General features: G+C 38.6%; 1 protein-coding gene and 1 long non-coding RNA gene across 2 annotated transcripts; both read right to left on the bottom strand.

The window, feature by feature from the left end:
- Positions 1–3,422: 3,422 nt before the first annotated feature.
- LOC129746100 (uncharacterized) lies at positions 3,423–4,517 on the bottom strand. Its single transcript, XR_008737237.1, has 3 exons — positions 3,957–4,517; positions 3,823–3,892; positions 3,423–3,758 (listed from the first exon to the last, which is right to left on the bottom strand). It is a non-coding gene; the product is annotated as an uncharacterized LOC129746100 (long non-coding RNA).
- Positions 4,518–13,282: 8,765 nt separating this feature from the next.
- Positions 13,283–18,592, bottom strand: LOC129746093 (uncharacterized). Its single transcript, XM_055739559.1, has 3 exons — positions 18,412–18,592; positions 18,132–18,343; positions 13,283–13,432 (listed from the first exon to the last, which is right to left on the bottom strand). Exons 2-3 carry the CDS (start codon positions 18,337–18,339, stop codon positions 13,296–13,298), a joined length of 345 nt encoding a protein of 114 aa, XP_055595534.1. The 5' UTR covers positions 18,340–18,343; positions 18,412–18,592; the 3' UTR covers positions 13,283–13,295.
- Positions 18,593–26,806: the final 8,214 nt, after the last annotated feature.

Below are 26,806 nucleotides of genomic sequence, written 5' to 3'. Positions count from 1 at the left end.
TTTCCAACACCGTACTGATTTAAGGACCGTGCGAGCCAGGGCCAAAGGGATGAGGAACTGGTATGCAAAAATGTACACATAGTTAACTAAGGAAATTTCCTTAATCATTAGAAGCGCTTCCTCCTCGGCTCATTAAAAGAGTATGTAGCTGCTTATCAAACATTAGGTGACGACAACAGGATTTTCGGGCTTGAAAACGGTGCTGTTCTTACTGCCATTATTTCGGAACCTCGATCGGTTGTATAGGTTTCCGGTACTGGTTCCTTCGGTCTCGATTTCCTCTACCTGTTCCGCCAGGTTGATCTCCCGGAAGATAACTTCCAGCATCATTCCCAGAAACTTCCGGTTGTTTCTAATTGATGCAGCCAACCTACTACTCGATGTCATCTGCTTCGTAATGAAGCTTTTTTCAACTGGAGTTTTTAGCTGAAAAATTATGTTTTTTTTTAAGTCCACTTTAATTTTAAAATGCTTTAGTTTTTAAAATGCACTTACCGAACGATTACCGCAGACACTTTTCTACTTCCATTCCATTTTACGGATAAAAACAAAACACTAACAAACAAAACCAAGGTGTGTACATACAAGAGGTGGTGCCGAATATCGGATTCCTGATTCAGCCATTTTGGCTATTTAGGCTATGCAACTATGCGGAACTAATGAAGTCTGTTTACCAACAAACCATAGAAAGGCTAAGCAAATAATCCTATGTCTGTAAACAAACTCATTGAGAGCCCCGCTCACTTCTCGCCTACTTACTGTGAAAGTCGGAGAACCTCGTGTATCAAAAAACCTTGAACAAAACGACAGCGATTTGAGCAAAGGTGCCAAGTGTTCTAATTTTTCTGGGTTAGTCCAGATTTTCGAGAGACCGTCCTGATTTTTGAAAGTTTGAATTTAAAATATCCTGAATTAGCTTAACGTTCGTGAAAACATACTAGTTAAACCTAATATAATTTTTAACGATATTTGCGAAGCAATCTCTAATAAAAAAGTTGAACTCATCTAGCCGATGATAATATTCGGTTCGGATGATATTTAATTGAGGCCGTTCACATACCACGTGGACAACTAAGGGGGAGGAGGGGGGGGGGGAGGGGGTAGGTGTATTGAAATGTCTATGCTTGTCCACGGAGAGGGGAGTAGGGGCCAAGTTGACATACTTACTTTCAAAATATTTTCTAAAGGTGAATAAATATGAAGATGTTTAAAACAAAACCTTAAAATTGCTTGCTTTTCAGTTAAAGTTCAAACGATTAATAGTCACTTGAAAGCAAGTGATAAATATAATTATTTAGATATTTAAAATTATTAAAATTATTTTGTATCAGGAAGTGCTTATTCTTTTTTTTTTCTAAATCAGTCCACGTTGACATCAGGGGAGGGGGTTAGGGGTTTGCCAAATGTCCACGCTTGACCACGGAGGGGAAGAAGGGGGTAATATATCTATTTTTTTGTCCACGTGGTATCTTAACGGCCCCAATGGTGTTTTTCGATATGAACTGTAGCCCGGCCAGAGAGCTGCTCCCTTCTGTTGCATAAATTATAGCGTTTACAGCAATCTAGGCAGAGCTGCATATTATTTCAATAAACTCAGGGATGTCCTAAAAAATCTTGATTTTTTTTTCGCGGTGTCCTGATTTTATATCAAGCCACCTGGCACCCCTAGGTTTGAGTCCATGCTATACACAAATAGCTAAAACGAGTTAAAAATGGGTTCACAGAGCAAATCACACGAGCCGATGAGAAAGTACTTACCCAGAATTGAAAAACAAATGTTGTCAACAGGAAGTAATGTTGTATTTGTGTCAAGTTGAGTCTCAAAAATTTTGTGTGTATAGTGTTTGTGTTCGTTTTTTCAGCTATCTGTGAACTGAATCAGAATGTGACTACTGCAATATAAAGCAAAATATGCGTTGCGGCTAACTAAATAATCATCAACAAATAATAAAAATATACTGTTTTAAAAATTATTGTTACCTCACCGATGCCTAATTTTGCTATCGTTTTAAGTTTACACTAAGTTATGCTATCAGTTTGCTGTGTCTACCTCATTTTGATCTCAGTTTGCTGTCAAGTGACATTTCAATTGTGCCTACTTTTGGTATCGTAAAAAATTCAACAGCAATTTTTGGTATCTGCTTGCTGTTGATACCCAATTAAGGTCTCAGTTTGCTATCGATTTGGGCATCAAAGTCTGCTCGGGAGGTTTAATAAATTAAGTGTAAAAAGAAACTGCAAATTTAACTGAATTTGTTTGTACAAAAATGGCCAAATAAATAAGCAAAACTAAAAGTGATTGTGTTTTCGACCGGAAATTTTAATAAAAATGAACAATCGAAAATAGTACTTTTTTGAAAATATATCCGAAAAACTGTTCTAGGGACTAAACCCTTTAGATTTTTTTTTCTTTAAATCTCAAGATCAGAGTTGAAGACTTTTGCAAAATAAAATTATCGAAATGTTCTAAAAATGCCTTGTATTGTTGGGCGCCAAATATAACGAGAGTCCCGACACACTTCCGTTTTTAAGTGGGTGGCTTAAGCGCCACTTCCGGATGGAAGACCACCTACCCTGTCCTAGTTTGCCCAGCTGATGAGACTCGGTCGCGAGTTCCTGTTGATTCCCTATTTTGGGAAAGAAGCGGAAGGGTCTCCAAAAATGGATTCGTACTTCGGCCCTTTTGAGGCCGCCCCGAAGACGAGACGAAACCCTGCAGAAATTCGTGGAAAGGGGAGTTAGCTGTTGTTCGGCCCAAAGATAAACTACCAGGGTTTAAGCCGTCGTACAAGACTCCGCCCTCTACCCCGGTTTAGTGAAAGAATGATCGTGACTGGATTCGCGGCCAGCCTCCGCAGTAAATGAAGTGAAATTAAAATTACGCGAACAAAAAAGGAACAACTTGTAACCCCCTTTCCCAATACCTTAATTAATGGTGCATTCTCTAATTCTCGTATCCTTCGAGACTTATCGGAGCCGACTTACATTTTTGCGAAAACATTCCATTTTATTCTGTCGTGTTTATTTACATTTGTAGTGTGTTATTTAGGCCTAAGCTTTTCCTTCTCTCTTAAACTTTTCTAGTGGGGTTCGTGGTGGAGGTATTAGGTGGTTCGTACGTCAAAGATGCGTCCGATGTTCGTTTTCACCTGTTATTGTTTCGTGTGAAAACGGGTAACAAAATTCGATAATATGGCTACTTTATGCGGCTCGCCAGTCCGACTAATTTCATAGTCTGCCGATTCAATAGAGCGACTAAATTCTCGCGCTCGCGCAACATAAATCTTGCAAAAGTTGCGGGCGGATAACCAACGGTTCAAAGCGATCGCTGAAACAACATGTTGTTTAGGTGTGAGTACTCACGTTTCCGGTTAATTTATTGTGGGGTTTCGGGCAGCCATTACCTCACCGTTTTTGTTGTACTGCGGTCAACTACTGCGGCCCTCCTGCGGCTTACCACTCTAGTTGGCGTTCATGTGGTGGTAGCTCTGCTGCGGTGATTCAGCTACACTTTTTGGTCGGCGGGTTACGGCGCGGCTAGAGAAGATGTTCTCTAGCTAGCCGTCGTGGTCTGCTGTTTGTTGAACACGACGATGAAAAATGACCGCGGCTCTCGTAGTCTCGAGAAGACCGCGGCGCGGTGGTCCTGAAGGCGGTATCACTGTTCGGCTGGGTGTTGATGTCTGCTAGCCGTCAGCAATAGTGGAGTTCGCTTCGGCTGGGGCGTGGGCGACTTCTAGGTGGTTGTGCAGTTGTATCTGGCATGAAAAAGTGTGGCGTTTTACACGGCGTTTCACTGGAGTGATTATCTCCACAACATACCTTCGGGTCGAACCAATGTCGTAAACACTTCTTGCACTGCACTACCTATGCTTCCTAGCTCTAGTGTGGGCTACTCGAGAGAAGATAAATTAATTGAGGATACTAAAAAAGGAAATTACAAGTGTCCAATTTACCAAGTCTAACTCTACTTTCGGTGTGAACTGAAACCGATCTTTCCTACGCTAATCACCGGGAATAAATGGGTTGGGAGATCTTTTCGTCATCTGGCTTACTGGATTAGTTTAACTTCGTGACCGGAACTACCCGATCCGACTTAGTCGAATCGCGAAGTTAAACAATTAAATCCTCTCTCGCGAATTCTCGGATAGCCCTTGTCTTCCCCTTCCAAATCCGAAATTAGAAACCAATCTTTTTCTTCCCCAAACTTTTAGGTTCACAACGCATCCCGAAGGAGGTCATTCACCTGATGCAAACAAAGTCTGCCGTCGGTGGTCTACGAAAGACGGCGTCTCAAGCCACACGTTTAAAGTTGGAAGTGTGTTGGTTGATCTAAAGCATTCAACAGCGTGTTAATGGTTTTGATGATTGTTCGTCTAGGGTGGCGCTTGAAATATTAAGTCGAAATGTTTTCGCTTTAGGAATAAAATAATTTAATTAACGCTTATTTATTTTGGTTAAACTATTAAGGATATAATTATATGAATATTTACAGTCGTTTATCTCAAATCAATGTGTTTTTGATATTGGTCTTACAAAGAAAAGGTTTTGCATTATTAACCCGTTACAAAGTTTTCAAAATCAAAATCTAGATTTTTCAAAAAACAAATTCTTTGAAATGCATTCAGATCTTATTTTTTATATGTGATTTTCACCAGGTTTGTGTTTCTAATCTAACTTTGATAAATTTAAAATTTTAATTTTGAATCAAGAATCAAATTATCAAACTCCAATCTCCTTCAATTTGAATCCCTGATGAAATTTTAACATCGATATTTTAATATTGATCATAAAACTTAAATTTAAGCTTAATCTGAATACAAACCTTGAATTTTAGTTCCAAGTCTGAATTCTGCATTTTGAACCCAAATTCTAAGCCTGAATCCAAATTCCGGATAAGAAATCCTATGAATTTAAAAACAAAAAGCGAAATTTGTATTAGAACCCTTGAAGAAATCTTTTATTTTAATTTGAATTTATGGATTTCAATATGCTTTTTTTTTGAATTATTTATTCGTAATTAAACTTGAAATTTTTTAATAAAATTGTGAATAACGGAATTTTTACATATTTTGAATTTCTGGACTCATGAAATTTTTTTTATGACTCATCTCTGCACATAAATTGAGAATAAAAATTTCAGATCCAAATCTTAAAAGTGGTTTGAATTTCAAATATTTTTTTTTCATATTCTGAAATTCAGAGTTTTGAATATGGAAAATTCATCACATTTAAGATTGAAATGCAACACTTATGTTGGATCAAGTATCCGGGCTTGGCAAATCCAGGCAATTTTATCCTGAAACCTTGCGAAATAAGGGCATATTGTTTTAAGTTTTTCTTAAAAACCCGTCCAATACGCAGGCAAATTTCAGAATTATTCCTCTAAAATAAAGAAGAAAAACACACGGATTATCGTTTTTAATTTTTTTGAAACTCATCAGGCGATTCAGAATCATTAGAAAAATACATCTTCCAAAAAATCGTTTATGTTTTTTGATAAAATTCGATAAAAAAAAATTATTTGGACACAAGATACATGATTCTAAGGACACAATTGAAATTTTCGTTAGATTTTGCAAATAGAGTGAGAAAATCTGGTCCAAATCCATATAATCTGGTAAGCTTAGTCTAACTTTATTGGGATTCAATATTTGGGACACAATTACTATCAACAAGTGAGAAATTTTTTGAAAAACTGTTGTAGAATTGTGGTCCTGGAATGAGATTTCGAGGTTTTGGAGTCAAGATTGTTACACTATTGTTACTCTTGAATCATTTACGTAGTTCATCAAAATTTGATTAGGAAATTCAAATTTTATGTTTAGTACAACATTTCACTTGGCACCTTCGGACCTTCATGGGGGGGGTTTAACCCCCAAAACCCCCCCCCCCCCGTTCCTACGGCCATGGTCCGTCATCAAAATCCAGTTGTTGTGTTCTATTATTTTTAAAATTGATGTTCCCCGAAAGTAAAATTCAGTTTTCAGATCAAATGAGTAAATTTCAATCATACAGTTAATAATTTACCTACTAGTCGCAATAGTTCCACTCGTGCAGCAGAGTTTGGAAAGAAAGTCCCGCCAAAATCGATAACTCCTGGAGACCATTAGTGAACGCCCAGCCGGGCAATCAAAAACGTTCGTAAAGTAGCTTCTAGCCATAACTAAATGATACGTTTCAATCTGTTTGAGTTTTTTTGTTTGATTTTGCGGATAAATTGAAATTAATTCGGTCAAAATTCGGGCATTTTGCAACGCATTCAAGGCATCCGGGCTGGATCGGACGCTCCCGAAATTTTGTATCAAATATCCGGGCAAGTGCGAGTAAAACCGGACTATCTGGCAATTTTACTCTACAGCCAAACCAACTTCACATAAACGCTAGATTGATCGAAGTTATCGATGTTGATTAAGCAAAATTAAGCATTCTAACATAAAATTGGGATATAGAAGAACCAACCATATGAATTTTGATAACAACCTGAGTTTTTTTTTATCCGTGAACGAATAAACCAATCATTAGTTTGGATGAAGCAATTGGCTTCGAAGACCTGAAATACGAAAAAAGGGTGCGAAGTAATGATAGTACACTTTTGTTTTTTACAAAAATCAATATTATTTCATAGAATTAACTGTCCAAAAGTGAATAATAATGCTTCTACGATAAAGTTGCCAGACTGCCGGTTTAACCGGGTTTGCCTGGATATTCAATATAAAATTTGGGAAATGTTCGGTCCGTCCAGTTTCCCGGATTTCATTGGAAAAGCTCGACTTTTTCCCGGGTTCTATTTTATTCTCATTTTCAAATCAAACTTCAAACTGGTTTTTTAAAAGCCTTAAATGGGCTGATGAATTTTGATGAAAAAAAAAATGTTTGTCTACTTTTTTTTCTTGATTTATGATGAGTAATTTATAAGTTTTGACCAAGAAAACCCTGATATTGCCCGGATTTTGGTCGCCAATATTGAAATCAAATGCCCGGATTTTGCCAGGTTTAAAAAAAAATAGTCCAGATTAGTCAAGCCAGGCTACGTGCTGAAAAAAATCTGGCAACCTAATTCTATGAACTCTTTGAATATAAAACTGCATTTTTAGGCGTTTTCAAGTTGGATTTTACACGTTTCAAAGGGATTTTTGAGAGATTTTCCTCTAGATTTATCGCTAGTAGTGTTATTGGTATGATTTGCTATTGAATTGAAGTTGAGTAGCGCAGGAACTTCGGCAGTGGTATATTCCTGAGCTGGTGAGTTTGTGCAAATCCAGAAAAGCTTTCTTCAGCGTGAACAACAACAGAACTGTGTTGGAAAACTACTTTGAAAAGATGAATTTGGGCCTAGATTAATCCGAAAAATCAATATTGAAACTTAATTTGGTTTTAATTGAAAGACAGCGTTAGCATCTACGACTTAAAACTTAAAAATAAGTGGTTACTGAAAAATTATAAAAGTTATAAAATTTCAACCTGTTTTTTTCTCATTCAAAATTAACCCAGAACGTTTGTTTCATGTCAATCAAAACTTTTATCAACAATAACAATTAAAATTCTTTTTTTTTTTTGCAAAATCAAACAAGAGCGCTATCGCCACTTGCTGGAATCTGATCCCTTTTCCCTGAAATTCTACTGACGTATGCATATCATCCAAAATTTCCACTCGTTCCGAAACGTAACACTTTTTCCGGAAAGGGTCCTCTCGCCACCAAAACAAAACGCTCGCCCGGTGACAGCTCATCGCCACGTCATGTTGGACCATATTTGACAGCGCAGCCCAGCAAGTCAAGCCAACTACACTCGGTAGTCATCGGATCGGTTTTCCGGTTGATCGATTCCTTTTGGTTTCCCCTCAAAGAGTTTTTTTTTGTCATTCGGTCTTCCATCCTACGTTTGCTCACTGTTTGTATTCATAGCCGGACCTAGCCTCAGATGTTTTTGGAAAGTGTTGAAGCAACGATGTGACACATGTTAAACGAGAGGATTACACCTTCCTAGGAAAAACGCTTTAGATTTTCCGTTGGATTTCTTTGATACTCGTCATAAAGTTTGTTAAATTTGAATGTTATCTCTACAATAGGAATATATGTAAATGTGTAATAGAATGGCACAAAAAGTTGAAAGAAACTGAATTTAAGTTTTTATTGTGGTTTTCGGATTAAAATTGTCTTCGATTTGGTATTTAGAAAAATGACACACGAACCGATTTAATCCAATGTAAAGTGTCACAAAGCCAACATTTATTTCGATAACATACCATACGGGAATGCTTTTGCATATTGAAAGAAACCGTTTGGAAAGTGTCAAAATTAGGGATAGATCCCGTCAAAGTCATATCCGGGATTGGTTTTCCGATTGTTTCTCTCGAAAAAGGATGCTGACAAACTGTCCAAATTGTTCCACCCTTTTGAAGTTACATTTGAAAATAGCAAAAAAAAAAAGAGAGAGAGGGAGGAATTTCACTGTCATACTTATCGTTATTGACCCTTGACGGAATGTGTCGTTTACCGACGAAATTTCGACGACCATCAACGTGGGATGGTACCGAGAATGTTTGACATCTGACAGCTTGGCGCCCCTTCCTGATCAAGTTGAACGAGGAAAATGGAACAAACATTCAAATCAAACTATAACGACAGCGTTCGGAATCCAGTTTTTCCATCGTGCATCAGCAACTGAAATTTGAAAATCAGGTCCTACCTCAAGATAAACGGTTAATTTGGCTAAACACAAGACGAGCATATCTCACCTATTTTGATACAATGTTTGCGTCAACTGCTGTCAAGCCCAAGTGGGTTGTTCTCGAATTAATCTATAATTATCCTACAATCAGGAAATTTGATCCCATCATCTTAGGCGACCGAACCTGATTTCTAAGAACAATCAACCAATGAACCCTTCCTTCTTCGACCGCTGCTGGAGTTTTGAAAAGTTGACAGGACAGCATCACTTGTGGTTTATTTTTATAAGGGATTTTCCTTGTTATTCTCTCGATAAAACTGGAATGAAAAAAAAATCAGAATAAATAATACTGAAACTAATCCTTGGAAACATGTAAAAAGGCGAAACGGAACTGTAGAAGATTTCTTTAAAATGGAACAGTTGTATTTAGTGAGGTCATAAATTAAACCAAAAAGATTTTTACGCAATGTTTATTGGAAAAATCACATTTAAGGTACAGAAAAAGCAAAAATATAACCATACGAGTATGTAGTGCAGTTTGAATTCAACGTAAGATTTACAAAAATTACTTTACCAAAAGTATTCTGAGTGAGTAGACTGAATAGAGACGTGTTGGCTTCAGTAAATTTAAATATTATTAAAAACAGCACATCCGGGTCATCATCAGGGAAAAAAAGCTATGGAGAGTGTGTATGTTTGTTTTCTAATGCTTGTGTTTTTGGTGGATTTTTTCATACCAGAATCATCGGTTTAAATCACTTGACAACAATAAGTTAATCACTTTGTGAGTCAGTATGAATATTTGGAATCAATCGCCAATTTGAATCAATTTGGCGTCTATTTCCATTTGTTCTTCGCTCTTTAACTTCAAAAAAGCATCAAGTTTTGAGTTGTTAATCGTCTCGCTTTCTTGAACATGTCCTATTTTTTTTCGATATCCAACTTTTCAGTTTGCTCAAATTGTCTCGCTTAATTATAACGGAATCAAATCTAAGAATTTTAACTCAATTCTACGGGTCTTTGCATAAATTATCAAAAAAATAGCTCCAATCAATCTTACATGCATCTTACATGAATACTTTTCATTTACATTTCTTTTATTCGGATACTTTGAATATTACCGAATTGGTATCAGGTATCAGCTTCCCGTTGCAATTTCGATTTTTTCAGCACTCAACGTAACCATCAAACTTGGCAACCCTTATGCTAAAAGAAATCTACTCTCTGTAACTTGTTCCATAAATAACATATGTTGATTATATCTATGTTTCATTTATTGTATACCATTTAGTTGATTTACTCCGCTTTGCTCAAGATCACTTTAAAGGTTGAAACCAGTGATTGAATTTTGCTGAGCATGAATTGATCAACCATCTCTCGCTCAACGCTTTACTCGGAAGCTAAGGTTGCTTTGAGGCAGCAAAAACGACAAAACCGATGATGCATACGCTCTCATATGGCCCGCCTTCAAGAAGCAATGTACATTCGAGGCAGCGAATCCAAAAAACCAAACGAATGGCTCTCACTCATCTCCTGTTACATTCTTGAGGGAACCGAATTCAAAAGGCAGAGAAAACCCGAGTCTCCTCGTTTGTGCCTGGATAGAATACCCGAGGTTTTTCTGCTATTGCTATTATTGCACAGCAACCGCACGCCGGCAGCTAGTTTTTTCGTTTCTTTTCCTCCCCTCTCCTTGCTCCATACGTTGCGGGCCTATGCAATGCAATAAGTTCGGTTGTTGTCGGTGTTGCCTCAACCTTTGCGGCGAGGTTGAGTCCCTCAAATTCAATAACGTAAATGAGTATGTGTGCCTCGTCTTCTTCATGCATCATGTAGCGACCGAACGTTGAGAGAGTTCGTTCTGAGCAGCGAACGGATAGTGTCTCTCGGAGCAGATCCTCCTCATGGGGGGAGGTTTGAATGAATGTATATGTATCGTCTCCTGTATTACTATACGAGGCCTCAAAGTGTGTATTTTGAATGCCTCTGATGAGAAAATGGTTGAGGATTTCAATCACTGGTTGAAACTGAAATCAATTTTTTTTTCATTTATTGGAATATATTGCATATGAAACTTTATGGAAGAAGAATTTTGAATATCGGGAAAATATTTGGAGTATTTGTCCAATATTCTGCCTAGCGCAGCACTTTTAGCTCCTGACAGCTTTGGATGGTACATTTTTTAGAACTGAAGAAATAAAAAACATTAGAGAAGGTATGTTGCAAACCATTTTCAAGCAGCTTGCTGTTCACTATCCTCACCCTTGGAAGCAGTGGTTATAAATATTCATATTTTCATCAAAACCACGTCAACGTTTTTTATTTGTCGAAGCAAAAATTGCAAATTTTATTCCATAAAATATTAACTCAATAAATCAAGTTTTCTTGATCTATTGGTTTAATGTTCAAGGAATTCAATTTGGTTTCGAAAGGAGAAAAAATTTGTATAATTTTTTTGTTATTAACAGTGTTGAAGGTGATTTACGATTTCATTTAAGATTATGTGATATATTCAAGATTCAATAACATTTAATTGGAATACAGGTTTAAAAAAATAAATACATAAAAAGAACTAATCTGTTAAGGCTACGATGATTTCATGTGTTCATTCTATTTTCTAGAAATTTTCATGTAAATTTTCCTCGAAACCATTGACATTTAACTGTCTTTCTTTATTTTACATTGTTATTTTTATTAAAGAAACATCGGGGCAAGTGCAAATGGATATCATCACAGTTCAACTTTCATATTCTTTCAAAAAGAAAAAGAAAGACTTTAAAATGAATTTAAAACTTGTTCCTGTTTGTCTTTTTTATCACCTTTCATTGATATATCTGCAGTTTTTCTCCAGAATAAAATAATTCTTAGTACTTAAATTTTTCTGAATTGTAACCGTTGTTACAAAATGCATTAAATCTTTTTTCAATTTTTCTGTATGTAATGAGTAAGCTGTAGTGTATTTTGTTGAATTTATGTGTAGGAAGTAGGGATTATTCTTTATATTAGCTAGAATGGGGATTTTTAAATAAACAAAAACATATATTGTTAGTTTTAGACGAGCGGGCTTCATAGAGGGTGTTCATGGTACTATGAACAATGGGGGTGGTCCGCCATATTGGGTGGCTGAACAAGGGTTGGCATAGGAGGATGGGCAAAGAGGAAGATGACTCAGCTTCCGTTATGTGTCATTTTCATCTTGGCGTTCGTGTGTGAAAGTTGTGAGTGTCCTAAGTAAATGTGTTGTATGTAAGTGGCCTTAAGAGTCCGACAACCTTGGATCATTCAGGTAAAATTTTCGTATGAAGGGGGGAAATGATCCATTATGTTAAAAACCGGTTCATTTTATAGGACCTTGTAATCCTTGATTGGTTTTCTAAAAGAAAACCACGACCTCACACCACGCACGAGTCGGCCTAGGCAGTCTTTGACTGTCTACGCCTAACCCGTAAAAGACCTGTCTCTCTGGTCCCGTGGGACCATAAGTACCAAGGAGAGTTGTCTCAGGCCCAAGGGCCTTAATCGCTCAGGAGACCCCCTCTCGGCGCGACCAATACGGCCTTGCTGTGGTCCGCCGATCGCATCAACGAGGGAAGACGCCAGCAAGCCAACTCCAGCAGTCCAAAAACTCCATTTTGGACAGTCAACCCAAGCCACAAAACGAACTCTTGGTCATCCAAGGAAGAGTTCAACAGCAGATCGACAAGTCATCGAGCATCGAAACACCGAGCAGGATCCTGTAGCGCGCCAACGAGTACCCAAAGAAAATCCGTCGACGGTATGTACACCCCATTTATGAAGTGCCCCTGAACCACACTACACACCCACACCCACACTTCTTGAAACGAAAAATAAAACCCCAGAATTTGCTTAAGAATAAAATCTTTCAGTTTCAACTCAATTAAACTGTTTTGATTTGGCAAGAAACTCCACAGCTAACTCCGTAAATTTTGTTCCGCGTTCCCTCCGGGTACCCAGTAGTAGGCCGACCCTGGGACATAGTTCAAGGGTCTCCTGCTGCTGAGCTAGTTTTCCGGGAGTGTTGGACCAGTAGGTTTTACTTGGCACCCAACGTAAATTCGTATAGGTAACCGGAGGTTCGAGTAGAATGAAAAAAATCTAATGATTTTTTGTTTAGGGCGGTAGGTGAGTACACAAGTTAGCTTTACTAATTGTGTAATCGTCTCACACTGGAATCTTGCTAATCAAAAAGTTGAACCTGATAAATTAAAACTTTTAAACATTTGCTTTGGTAACTCCATAAGATAGTGCAATTTGCACCTATAAAATTTTAATCAAAGTTTCATAATATGCAATATAATTTTTAATCTACAAGAGCAACTATTAACTATTTTGTTCAAGGTCCTGAATGATCATTCCTATTACACAATAAAACACGAGAGAAATCAAATCATTTATTCAACCGTACTAAACTATCCTAATTGTTGTCCTAATCGTTTATTTATTTCAATCATCATATTTATTGCCACGGAAATCAGAAAATTCATTTATTATCTAATTGTGTTACTAAATATCTAAATACGTGTTAATTTATTTCGATTTTAATTTATTTATATTGTCGCGTATCTTATATCGAAAGTTTTGTCTTAATTTATTTTTCACTTTTAAACCGTCACGAACTGTCCTACCATGAACTCAGAATATGCCTTGCCATATCGTTCCCTGAACGTCACACATCTTCTAGACGATGAGCTGGAGTATGAACTGGCCATCCGCGGAGTAAAATATGCTAGTGGTGAATCTAGAGATGCAAAAAGAAGAAAATTACGAAACGTTCTAAAAGAACAGCGGGAAACAGGAAACTTTGAAACACGTCGCGTAAAAGAAAGTGAAAGGGAAACCGAATTTCAAGTAGTTGATGAAAAACTTGCGAAAATTCGTGATGCGTTGGAAAACCGCAAAGCTAGGAAGTCGATGTTACCAGAATTGAAAACGCGATTACTTCATATCTATTTCCGGGTGATTAGGCTGAAAGAGGTATTTGAAACTCAAAATTTAGAAGATTTAGCGATCATGCTTCTTAATGATCATTTTCACATGTTGTCGTCTGATCCAGAGGCAGCTCTAGAAACTTCTCAAAGAATAGTAGAAGAAATAAACCGTTTGAAGGAAGTAGATTTGTATAGGCAAGAAACAGATTTAGATTCAGAGCCGGATAACATCGACGAGCATAGCGAGGAGGGATTCGACGCAGAACCGCGAGCGAAAGCTAGCACTCCGTATCCTGTCAGAGAACCTGATTCTGAAGTTCAACATTCTGCGGACATGTTTGAAAAGCTGATGGTATTTGTCGAACAGGTTGTCACGAAGAAGTTTGACGAATTGAAACAGGATAGCGGAAGTAGCAAGGTAGAATCGTTGAGAAAGAAGCAGGAAGGAGAAAAATTTAAGGTTCGGGAAGAAGTAAGAAAAGTCTCACGAGAGCCGCGTAAGTATGAGTTTCGTATGCGTCCGGGAAAAGCGGAGACCGAAAACGAGTTATCGGACTCTAGCGCTGAGGAAGGGATCGAATCAAGAAAGGTTTTGAAGCGTCGACCCAGATCTGTAGCTGAATGGAAGCTCAAGTACGATGGCCGTGACGAAGGAAGGAATTTGAATAGATTCATAACGGAAGTGGAGTTCATGGCGGAAGCAGAAGGGATTGATAAAGAATCTCTTTTTAATGAGGCTATCCATTTGTTTGTAGGAGATGCCAGAGCTTGGTATATTGAGGGAAAGAAAAGTAGGGATTTCAGGAACTGGACCGAACTTGTATCTGACCTCAAAATGGAATATCAGCCACCGGATATGGATTTCCATTATGAGCAACAAGCGTCCCAGCGGAGGCAAAGAAGATCCGAGAAGTTTCAGGACTTCTATGCCTCAATAATGGAGATTTTCAGCAGGATGGCCGATCCACCTTCAGAAGATCGGATGTTTCAAATAGTGTTTCGTAATTTGAGATCTGACTACAAAAACTCGTTGTTGGTCAAAGGAGTCAAATCATTGCGTAGTTTGAAGATTTGGGGAAGAAAGTTAGATGCGGCGAATTGGTCTTTGTATCGGGGTAGCACATTTAATGAACCGAATCTTAGGGCTCAGGTGAACGAGGTTTTTGGGCATTCAGCGTCAAGGGGTCAGAGGTCAAATGAGAACACCTGGAACAATCATGGAGCTCAGAGGAAGCTGGAATGGAGGAACTCGAATCACACCAGGTCGGCGAAGGATCCATCTACCAACGGTTTCGGCAAGAAATACTACGAGGCGGAGAAAAAACATACGACTGGCCAGAACACCAACCAAGAGAGGCGAAGAGACGTACCAGAAGCAGGAAGTAGCAGAGGGACGTTAGACAGGAGAGTATCGGAATACCGGAAGCCAGATCCCACCGTTTGCTTCAATTGTCGAGGCAATTATCATCACTATAGCGCGTGCCTGAAGGAGAGGGAAGTTTTTTGTACAGTCTGTGGCTTTCATGATTTCGTGAAGGAATCGTGCCCAGTATGTGCAAAAAACGACAGGAAGTCGTCGTAGGAGGTCGTCGACAGAAAAGCAAAAATCCTCAAAATAAATTTGTTTTACAGGAGGCGGAAGTAGCTGAATTCGTTTTGAGCGTCGAGGGAGACAATCGACCGTTCACCAGGATCAACGTAATGGGGATCAGCATGCTAGGTTTGTTGGACTGCGGAGCGCAGCTAACAGTGATTGGAACCGGAAGTAGGAAGTTGTTGAGCGACCTCAAACTCAAAATGCAGCCCACTTCGATCAAACTGTCAGCAGCAGATGGAACCAACATCGGAGTGCAGGGATCCGTAGACATGCCGGTAACGTTCGACGGTCAGACACGAATAGTTTCAACTTTAGTAGCCCCTGGATTGAAACGTCGCCTAATCTTAGGAATGAATTTTTGGAAAATTTTCAACATAGAACCCACAATCAAGAAGATAGAGGAATTTTCGATAGAGGAGCTAGAAGGTGAAGAAAAAGAAGGAGAAAATTTAACACCAGATCAAATAAAGCAAATTGAAGAAGTTAAGAAACAGTTCAAGGTTTTTGTAGAAGGAAAAAAGCTAGAAGCAACCCCTTTATACACAGCGAAAATTGAGTTTTTGGAGGAGTTTAAGAACGAGCCACCTATTCGATTAAACCCGTACCCATGGTCACCAGAAGTCCAGAAAAGTGTCAACGAGGAGCTAGATAAATGGATCGAGTCAGGAGTAGTCGAGCGTTCCAACAGCGATTGGGCCTTACTGATAGTACCAGTCATGAAGAAGGAAACCCTAGAAGATGGTACCGAGCGAATGAAGGTCCGAATGTGTCTCGATGCTAGGAAATTGAACGCAAGAACCCGTCGTGATGCATATCCTCTTCCGCATCAGGACCGTATCTTGAGCAGGCTGGGTGCGTCAAAGTATTTGTCCACAATCGACTTATCTAAAGCTTTTTGGCAAGTACCTTTGGACCCTCAATCCAGGAAGTATACGGCGTTCCGGGTGTTTGGAAGAGGATTATTCCAGTTTCGTCGGCTTCCATTTGGTCTTGTCAACTCCAGTGCTGTTTTATCGAAGGTCATGGACGAAACCTTAGGCTATGGAGAACTGGAACCAAACGTGTTCGTCTACCTTGACGATATCGTCATTGCTAGCAACACGTTTGACGACCACATTCGTAGCCTCAAGGAAGTAGCAAGAAGATTGGAGAAGGCAAACCTCACAATAAACCTGGAGAAGTCAAAATTCTGTGTTCCAGAGCTACCCTATTTAGGATTCATCTTGTCTGATAACGGCGTGCGACCTAATCCTGATAAAATTGAGGCTATAATAAATTTCGAACGTCCCACATCAGTTAGATCGCTGAGAAGGTTCCTGGGGATGACAAACTATTATCGGAGGTTTATAAGCGAGTTTAGTGAAACTACTGCGCCCTTGACTAATCTATTAAAAGGAAAACCAAAAACCGTCCAGTGGAACGCGCAGGCAGAGGAAGCTTTTAATTGCCTGAAAGAAAAATTAATAACCGCCCCGATTTTAGCTTGTCCAGATTTCCAGAAGCCTTTCACGATCCAAACTGATGCGAGTGACACAGCTGTGGCAGGAGTTTTAACTCAAGAAGCTGAAGGAGGGGAGCACGTGATCGCTTACTTCTCGCGTAAACTCACCATGTCACAAAGGGCATGGAAAGCGGTGGAGAAGGAAGGAGCAGCAGCGTTAGAGGCGATTGAAAAATTTAGGCCGTACGTGGAAGGGACTCACTTTACCCTTATCACCGACTCGTCAGCATTATCATTTATTATGAATAGTAAATGGAAACCATCGTCAAAATTGAGTCGTTGGAGCATGCTTCTACAGCAATTCGATATGAGCATAAAACACCGCAAGGGCTCGGAAAACGTGGTTCCCGATGCACTATCGAGAGCTGTAGAGGCCATCAATGCTCATAATGACGACTGGTATTCCAAACTATTCATAAAAGTGAAAAACTCTCCAGATGATTATTTAGATTTCAAAATAGAAAATGGAAAATTGTTTAAGTATGTTGCAGCTAAAATGGAAACGATGGATTATCGCTACGAGTGGAAGCTGTGTGTTCCCTCCGAGCTTAAGAAGGAAATTCTTGAGAGAGAACACGACCAGGTACTCCACCCAGGGTTCGAGAAAACCATCCATCGCTTAAAACTTCGGTATTTTTGGCCCAGCATGGCAGCGGATTGCCGGAAACACATCAAGGTATGCAGCACCTGCAAGCAATGCAAGCCGTCCAACATCGGATCCGCACCACCAATGGGGAACCAACGTCTCACCAGCAAACCTTTTCAAATCTTGGCGCTTGATTTTATACAGAATCTACCGCGAAGCCGAAGCGGGAACTGCCATTTGTTAGTTCTGATGGACATATTTTCAAAATGGTCACTTCTTGTTCCGGTAAGAAGGATTGATGGTAAACAAGTTTGTCAAATTGTTGAGGATTGCTGGATGAGACGATTTGGAACCCCAGAGGTAATCATCAGCGACAACGCCACAACGTTCCGGGGGAAGGAATTCCAAGCCTTGCTGTCCAGAAGAGGAATCCGTCACTGGCCCAACGCACGTCACCACAGTCAGGCGAATCCCGTGGAACGTGTCAATCGGACCATCAATGCATGCTTGAGGTCGTATATGCAACCGGACCAACGCGTATGGGACTCGAAAATAACCGAAGTTGAAGAGTTTCTCAACACAACGGTGCATGCATCCACTGGGATGTCCCCGTACCGCATACTGTACGGACATGAGAAAATAATCAGTGGAGAGGAGCATCAGATGGAGAGGGAGACTAATGAATATTCCATCGAAGATCGTGATAATGTTCGCAAGAAACTTAATGAAAAGATGTTCAATTTGGTTCAAGATAATTTACGCAAAAGTCATGAAAGGTGTCAAAATAATTACAATTTAAGGCATAAAAAGTTTTGTCCAGCTTACCGTGTGGGGCAGAAGGTCTACAAGCGCAACTTTCAGCTATCGTCAGCAGCAGATCGCTATAATGCGAAGTATGGCCCTTTGTACACACCGTGCACGGTGGTAGCGAAGAGAGGCAGTAGCTCTTACGAGCTGGCAGATGATGCAGGAAAGATCCTCGGTGTTTTTTCAGCTGCAGACCTTCGCCCTGGAGAAGATGAGCCCGAACCATAAACCTAAAATGCAAAAACAAAAATCATTGCCCACTCTTTCGCTAAGCGGAATAGCTCTCATGCGTATTTACGTGGTACTCTTTCAGCATAGCAAGCACGTGTTGATCAGTGCGTAGTGGTCATCATATGCTATCGTTGCGCGTGAGAGGCAGAGGCTTGAAGATCGCGTCGGGACGCCGATGAGTTCTCACCAAAAGTAGCCAATCGCGTGAAGGGGAGAGTGAGTGCCAGCCAACCATCATCATCATGGGATCCCTATCATCGTCAGCTTGCAGTGAGTGCCGGGCCGGATCGTCGGTGACGTCGCTCACGAAAAAAAAAAAAGTAGAATGCACCGAAATGCATTATTAAAAATGTTTGATGCCGGTGATTATTAGTTAGATTAGTTTTGCATGCATATTAGTAAATTAAAAAGAAAAGTTAAATTTTCGTGTTGGCGCCACACAAAAATGCATGCTAGGATAGATAGTTAAATAGTAGTTTAGTTAGGAATTTTCAATTTTTTTTAATTTATTTTTTTTTAATTCGTAGTGGGTCGTTATTTCTTTTAATTTGTTTGTGATGGGTATTCATCTAGGAAAATATTCAAAAAGCTAAAAAGTAAAAATCAGAAACAACACATAGTACCTGAGCACATTTTTGCACATTGCACAGCCATGTTGAAAACGGCTCGTTATCAGCATCCTTCCTATCAACTCAGGATGGCCACCTGAGGGAATTAGGCTGAAAATAACCGTCGATCAGCTCAACATCTTCAGAAACATAGTAATTTGGTACGTTCTGATCATCATAGGTTCACCATAAGCATTTTTCATTTTAACTTGTTCGTCCTGTAAGTTTTGGCAAATTATCCGTTGAAAACACACTCGTTTTAACACAATGTCCATCTTTACTGTACGTCCGCGTGGCGATCACTACTGGAAGATCATCTTTTGTAGTTTCTTATCATCATCAACTGTCAAACTAAGTAGTGAGATGAGTACTAAAAACGATCACCAATTGCTCGTGTAATCAAAAAGGTATATCAACAGGAATGAGATCAAATGTGTTTGATTATGGCAATTTTCCTTTAGGGTAAATTGACCAATAGTTGCCACAAGATTTTTAATGGTATTTCATTTTTTGATACTTTTATTGAATTTTATCCAGCTTTGAAAGAAGTTGCTATGAAATTATATACACTGCAAACGTCTAATCGTCTTAGTTTATTTGTGAATACTTTTTGTAGATAAAATAAGCAATTTATCCCGATTGCTTATTTTGTCGTGGCGGGGGGATAGTGTAACCGTTGTTACAAAATGCATTAAATCTTTTTTCAATTTTTCTGTATGTAATGAGTAAGCTGTAGTGTATTTTGTTGAATTTATGTGTAGGAAGTAGGGATTATTCTTTATATTAGCTAGAATGGGGATTTTTAAATAAACAAAAACATATATTGTTAGTTTTAGACGAGCGGGCTTCATAGAGGGTGTTCATGGTACTATGAACAATGGGGGTGGTCCGCCATATTGGGTGGCTGAACAAGGGTTGGCATAGGAGGATGGGCAAAGAGGAAGATGACTCAGCTTCCGTTATGTGTCATTTTCATCTTGGCGTTCGTGTGTGAAAGTTGTGAGTGTCCTAAGTAAATGTGTTGTATGTAAGTGGCCTTAAGAGTCCGACAACCTTGGATCATTCAGGTAAAATTTTCGTATGAAGGGGGGAAATGATCCATTATGTTAAAAACCGGTTCATTTTATAGGACCTTGTAATCCTTGATTGGTTTTCTAAAAGAAAACCACGACCTCACACCACGCACGAGTCGGCCTAGGCAGTCTTTGACTGTCTACGCCTAACCCGTAAAAGACCTGTCTCTCTGGTCCCGTGGGACCATAAGTACCAAGGAGAGTTGTCTCAGGCCCAAGGGCCTTAATCGCTCAGGAGACCCCCTCTCGGCGCGACCAATACGGCCTTGCTGTGGTCCGCCGATCGCATCAACGAGGGAAGACGCCAGCAAGCCAACTCCAGCAGTCCAAAAACTCCATTTTGGACAGTCAACCCAAGCCACAAAACGAACTCTTGGTCATCCAAGGAAGAGTTCAACAGCAGATCGACAAGTCATCGAGCATCGAAACACCGAGCAGGATCCTGTAGCGCGCCAACGAGTACCCAAAGAAAATCCGTCGACGGTATGTACACCCCATTTATGAAGTGCCCCTGAACCACACTACACACCCACACCCACACTTCTTGAAACGAAAAATAAAACCCCAGAATTTGCTTAAGAATAAAATCTTTCAGTTTCAACTCAATTAAACTGTTTTGATTTGGCAAGAAACTCCACAGCTAACTCCGTAAATTTTGTTCCGCGTTCCCTCCGGGTACCCAGTAGTAGGCCGACCCTGGGACATAGTTCAAGGGTCTCCTGCTGCTGAGCTAGTTTTCCGGGAGTGTTGGACCAGTAGGTTTTAGAATACTGTTTAACCAAAAGACCTTCATTTACGAAGACATTTATTAATTTTTGAATATTCGCTTTAGATTTAACAATCGGGATACCCTTTCTGACTATTTTAGAGAAAAATTGGTTGGTATATGTTTCATGGCTAAATAGCGCGCTGCCACTTGTTTCACCGTGTGAAATGACAGGAGAGTTAATATTATTTTCAACACTTTCAGGTCATCATAAAAACTTATCAAAAAAAATTCTGCTTCTGCTATCAAAAAAATTATGCTTCTGGAATAAAGTCTTTTCTATGTTGCCAAAATATGTTTAACAAAAACACACGTTTATGTTAAGTACGTACTTGAATTCTGTGTAAACAAACAGGGAACCTGTAAACAGTTTTTCGGTGAAAGATTTAAAAAAAATGAGTTTATTTAGTCAGATTGTTTATTTGGGCCCAACCATTTATAAATTAAGAAATCATGCATACATTTTTTGTAAATATTGAAGGTTTGCATTCGGCCTTTAAATAAACATCAATCCTATATAATCCATTTTAAAGGACAGGCTCTTGTTCAGTTCGTGTGTCTGTTCATTTTCAACGGATTTTGTATTTGTTCTGTTAATTTAAAGGCGCTTGATACAACTTCAGTAAAGCACATTTGTACATGTTCGAAAAATGTTTCTAGGCGTATTGGATTATAAACCAAATCTTTCGACTTTTCTTTTTTCAAATGTCCGTAAAGAGTCATACCAATATTTCATATGCATCAGTACTTAATTCATATTTTTCAGACAAAAATTCCTTCTTTAAATAAAACGAATTAAAGTTTAATTTTTTTTAAATCGTTTAAATGGTTTTGATTTGATCGGCAAAATATCAATTTGGGTCACATCTAGGCGTCATTCATAACTATGTGCTGTACAAATGATCTAGGAATCAAGAAGAAAAAAAAACACATCAAGGCTTCATATGACCACCACATGCTTTGAAATTTTGCTTGGTTGAAAAATGCGCGCCCAAATATTCCCACTAATCACAATCAGTATGCTATGCCACCCTCTCTCGACGTTTGCTCGCGACGCCTCGACCATGAAGACGAAAAACAAGCCGCCCGGCGCCCTAAGTAAAAAAATCTCGGAAAAATGGAAGCCATGACTTTAATTTGATTTAAAAAACTACAAATTTAATTATTACGGACAATTGATGCGACTTTGTGTTGTTTTTATTCGATATAAACCGATTCGCATGCCTACAGAATATTCTAAAAATAATTTCATTCGAATCGTTTGGGTCATTTCGGAGGAGTAGTACTACAAACACCGTTACAAGAGAATTTTATATAATAGATTGCATTGTAAAACATTTCAAACTATTTTGATGCATCAAAAATTCAATTAGCAATTCTACAACCCAAAAAAATCAGAATTTTTTCAGATTTCCTTGCACTAAAACAAAACTTTGCATTGTAATTTGAGTATATTAACTCAAGATTACTGAGTATATTAATTTAAGATATTTAAGTTTTTAGTGGTTCTGATCTTAAGAAAATTCAAAAAAATATATTCTTATGTGCAACGTATTGTTTCTAGCTTCGTTTTATTTGAACACTAAGTTAAAAAAATTTGAGCATATCATAGCTGACCTACAATCAATCCAAAGGATGTTTTTTCTGATTTTTTTCTTAGACTGAAACAACTGAATACTGGAGTATTAAAGCTGAATATTGCCTAAAAAATATATTTGACTTACGTTATGAGGTTTCCAAAACTATTAATTTTGTAGAAATCGGTTGTGAAACAAAAGGGATATAGCGGTTTTATGCTAGGAGTATCGAATTGACACTCAAGGTCTGACTAGGGAGTTCTTTTCTGGGCTTTCAGGGTGCGTCCATAAAAAAATAATGATACAAAATTAAAGATTTCAAGAACTCATTGAGGGTCCTCGAAAAAATTGTTTTATTTGGATGTAACCGAATAAAGTTACAAGCCGTCAAACTTCCGATAATGTCATATTGACACTCAAGAACGGATTATTTATGCAGTAGTGTTAAATTTTTTTTTCAATTTTTTCGGTATCCCGGAAATGGACACTGTACATTTAGAGGTTGAAGAAACAAAAAAAAATCTACTACCTGAAATCAAAAAAATAATGTGTATTTATTTCCGACAAATCGGTCCAAATATCATTGAAAACCGAAATTTATTTCTCAACCGACGTTTCGATGTCATATGACATCATCTTCAGGGATTTTAAAATTAAATACGTGTTTTTATGAATTTTGTGGGTGATTTTCTCTTATTTCTAACTCAACTTACAAAAATTGTCATTGTTTTTGCTTTTGGAAGAAGGATTCTGTCACTGTTTCACGGTTATTTATATATAAAAAAAAGTTATGTGAATTTAGGTGGCAGAGTTTTGTATAACAGTTGTATCTACTGTGTTATTTCTATCTTTTTTGTGGTTAGTTTTCTTGTAATTCGACTTGTGTAAAATGTCCAAGATTGAAGCAAATATTGTGTTCAAGTTTTTAATATCGGTTCTTTGGTTCACAGTGTGTGGTGTATTGAATATGTGGCACATCTCCAAAAAATTAAGACGAACAGATTCGAACAGTATCTTATTTCCAAAAACAATAACATCAACAATTTTTGTAAGTAGAGTTAGAGAAAATCACACACAAAATTTCTAATAACACGTAAATAATTTTAGAATCTCTGAAGATGATGTCATACGACTTCGAAACGTCGGTTTAGAGATAAATTTCGTTTATTAAGGTTAATTGGACTGATTTACCGGAAATAAATACACATAACAAACATACAGTCGACATCTAGTAAAACCAACATTAAAATTATTGTTTGGATGGATGAAATTATGATGTTAACAAACACGTGCTGCAAAACTATCAAATTCCAGAAAACGAGATTTAAATGATTAATCTTGGATTTGCATTTTGATACACTTTAGCCCAGACTGGTGACTGAATTGTAAAAAATATTTATTTAAGAGAAATTGGCGATTGTCCCAAAATATTTTCAAACCAACTATAGAATTGGTGGCCCCGATGTGGTCTAGCGGATAGACTGGCGCGAGTCCGGTTTTGGTATGCCAGGCGTACTGGGCTCGATTTCCGGTATCGGCAAGAAAACTTTTGAGTTTGACTCTCATAAGTGGCCGACAGGTAAGATGTGTTTCCGCATATAACTGACTAAAGCATGGATCACTACAAATCTGGACGCACTATTTATTTTACCATAGTGCTCCTAGTTGTCGGATCTGGAATGTTTTCGCAGCACTTTGTAGAGAAATGTTTCTTCTACCAGTGCTGAAAATTTCATTACGATTCGTTTTGTTTCAAAAAAGTTACACGTGATGGAAGCCGCGAGATGAAAATAAGTTTTGAACACCCACGTCAAAAACCCGACGTGGTCGGGTTCAAAAACCGCGAAATCATTAAAAATGGTCAAATCAACCGTGTGTAGCGTTCTCAAACGTTTCCGTGAGATGCGTAGTATAGATCGGCAGGTTCATACCAAGCGTCATAGTGGAATTAAGGATCGGAAACTGCATTTGAAGGTGTTGAGAACGATCAAGGAAAACACAGGGTAGTCGGACTATGACATTGCCAAGAAATTCAACGCCGACCGGTGCACCGTCAGCAGAATTCGTCTACGCGAAGGAATACAATCCTATCGGACCAGTAATCAACCAAACCGGACATTGAAGCAGAATTTAGTAGCCAAAGGACGTGCCCGCAAGTTATACAAGAAGATTCCAACGAAGTTCGACGGATGCATCCTCATGGATGACGAAACGTACGTGAAGATGGATTTTGGGCAGCTTTCTGGCCAAAAATTATGTAAAGCCACTGCAGTGGTGCACTGCACTGGTCATGGTGATGTCCCCGTCAACTTCAAATTCGTTTTTGCTGATAAGTTTGCAAGAAAGTGTTTGATCTGGCAAGGTATTTGCAGCTGCGGACAAAAAATTCCGGTTTTTGTGAAAAACAAGACTATGGACTCCGAAATATATAAGGAGGAATGCCTGAAAAACTTTTTTTTCCGTACATTAGATCTCACAAAGGACAAGTTAAGTTTTCGCCAGATTTGGCAAGCTGCCACTACTGCTAGGAGGTTCTACAGTGGTATTGGGCCAACGGGTGGATTTTGTCGAAAAGGACATCAACCCACCCAACTGCCCTCAATTCCGCTCTATCGAAAAATTTTGGGCAATTGTCAAGCAGAAGATGAAGAAGAGTGGTAGGACGACTCGGGATAAAAAGCATAAAAAGCTAAAGCGCATTCTATAACATCACCTGGACTCTAATAAAGTCAAAATTAGGCTATCAACATATCATTGTTGGTCATCAATGTTGGTCACCAAAGCTTTTAAAAAGGTATTATTAAACATGCTAGGAATTTTTGTTTTTTTTTCGATTCTGTGAGTTCTCGGAGTTTTATTTTTATTTTTTCCAGCAATCATAATGGTTGATGAATGATGATTGCATTATTGAGATATGATCTGGTTAAATTAATAGCCAAAATACCAATATTTTAACCATATTATGAGCCTCTTTTGTACTGCCAGTCAAGATTTTAGGTAAAATGTGTATGAAATAGTATCTTAAAATAAATGCGCCTCGTCAAATCTCATGGTCAATCATGATGGAATTGATGGAAAATGGGCCTGAAAAAATATTTTCCAATGCTTGCATTGTGAATCCATCAACATGGCGTCATTTTGTGCCCTTCGATTTTGCAACCAACATGGCGTTAGTCAATTCGATTTGACGTTTCTCTCGCAAGCCAACCAATCACACGCTTAGGATGAGTTCCTCATTTCTGAGTTGTTAATCCTTAGTACAGTAAATGAGGCCAAACATTTTAAATAAAATCGGATTGGTTGTTAATCACCCGTGAAATAAATTATGAGTTGAAGTCAAATTTCGTTGTCTGACGCCATCTTGAAATCCAAGATGTCGGCTTCCGCTGATCTTTCAAATATTGTAAATGACTTAAAATCGCATGAAACCCCATCAATATTGGTATTGGGTGAAAGGGCTAAACGAGTAGAAGTCGAATTTCGCTATCAGACGCCATCTTGAAATCCAAGATGGCGGCATCCGCTGAACTTTTAATGCTGTAAATGGTAAAAAGCCGCATTAAACAACCACTATATGGGTATTGGTTGAAAGGGCTAAACTAGAAGAAGCCGTTTTTTTTTCGACGCCATCTTGAAATCCAAGATGGCGTCTTCTGCTGAACTTTGAAATGACGTTAGTCACTGAGAATCGCATGAAAGGCCCACAATATTGGTATTTGGTGAAAGGGCTAAATTATAAGAAGTCGAAATTCGCTATCGGACGTCAACTTGAAGTCCAAGATTGCGGCTGCCATTGATCTTTAAAATGCTGTTAATCACTGAAAATCACATGAAACTCCCACAATATGGGTATAAGTTGAAAGGGATCAACGTGTAGAATACAAATTTCGCTATCAGGCGTCATCTTGAAATCCAAGATTGCGGCTTCCACTGAACTATAAAATGATTGAAATCATTGAAAGTCACTGGAAATTACCCCAATATAGTCATTGGGTAAAATGGCTTAATCAGTTTAAGTGGAATTTCTCTATCAGATCATCTTGAAATCCAAGATGGCGACTTTCGCTGAACCTTAAAATGCTGTAAATAACTAAAAAACGCATGAAACTCCCACAATATGGGTATTGGCTAAAAGGGCTAACCTAGAAGAAGTCAAATTTCGCTATCAGGTGCATCTCGAAATCCAAGATGGCGGCTACACTGAACTTTAAAATGCTGTTAAACACTGAAAATCGCATGAAACTCCCACAATATAGGCATTGTGTGAAAGGACCAAACGAGTAGAAGTCGAAGTTATCTATCAAACAATACCTTGAAATCCAAGATGGCGGCTTCCACTGAGCTTTAAAATTCTGCAAATGACTAAAAACCGCACGAAAGCTTTACAATATTGGTATTCGTTGAAAGGGATAAACTAGAAGAACCAGACCCTGATTGT

This window comes from Uranotaenia lowii, chromosome 2 (genome assembly GCF_029784155.1).
Source record: "Uranotaenia lowii strain MFRU-FL chromosome 2, ASM2978415v1, whole genome shotgun sequence".
Taxonomy (NCBI): Eukaryota; Metazoa; Arthropoda; class Insecta; order Diptera; family Culicidae; genus Uranotaenia; species Uranotaenia lowii.
The sequence above is the reverse complement of the archived record's forward strand: the minus strand, read 5'-3'. Positions and strand labels throughout refer to the sequence as shown.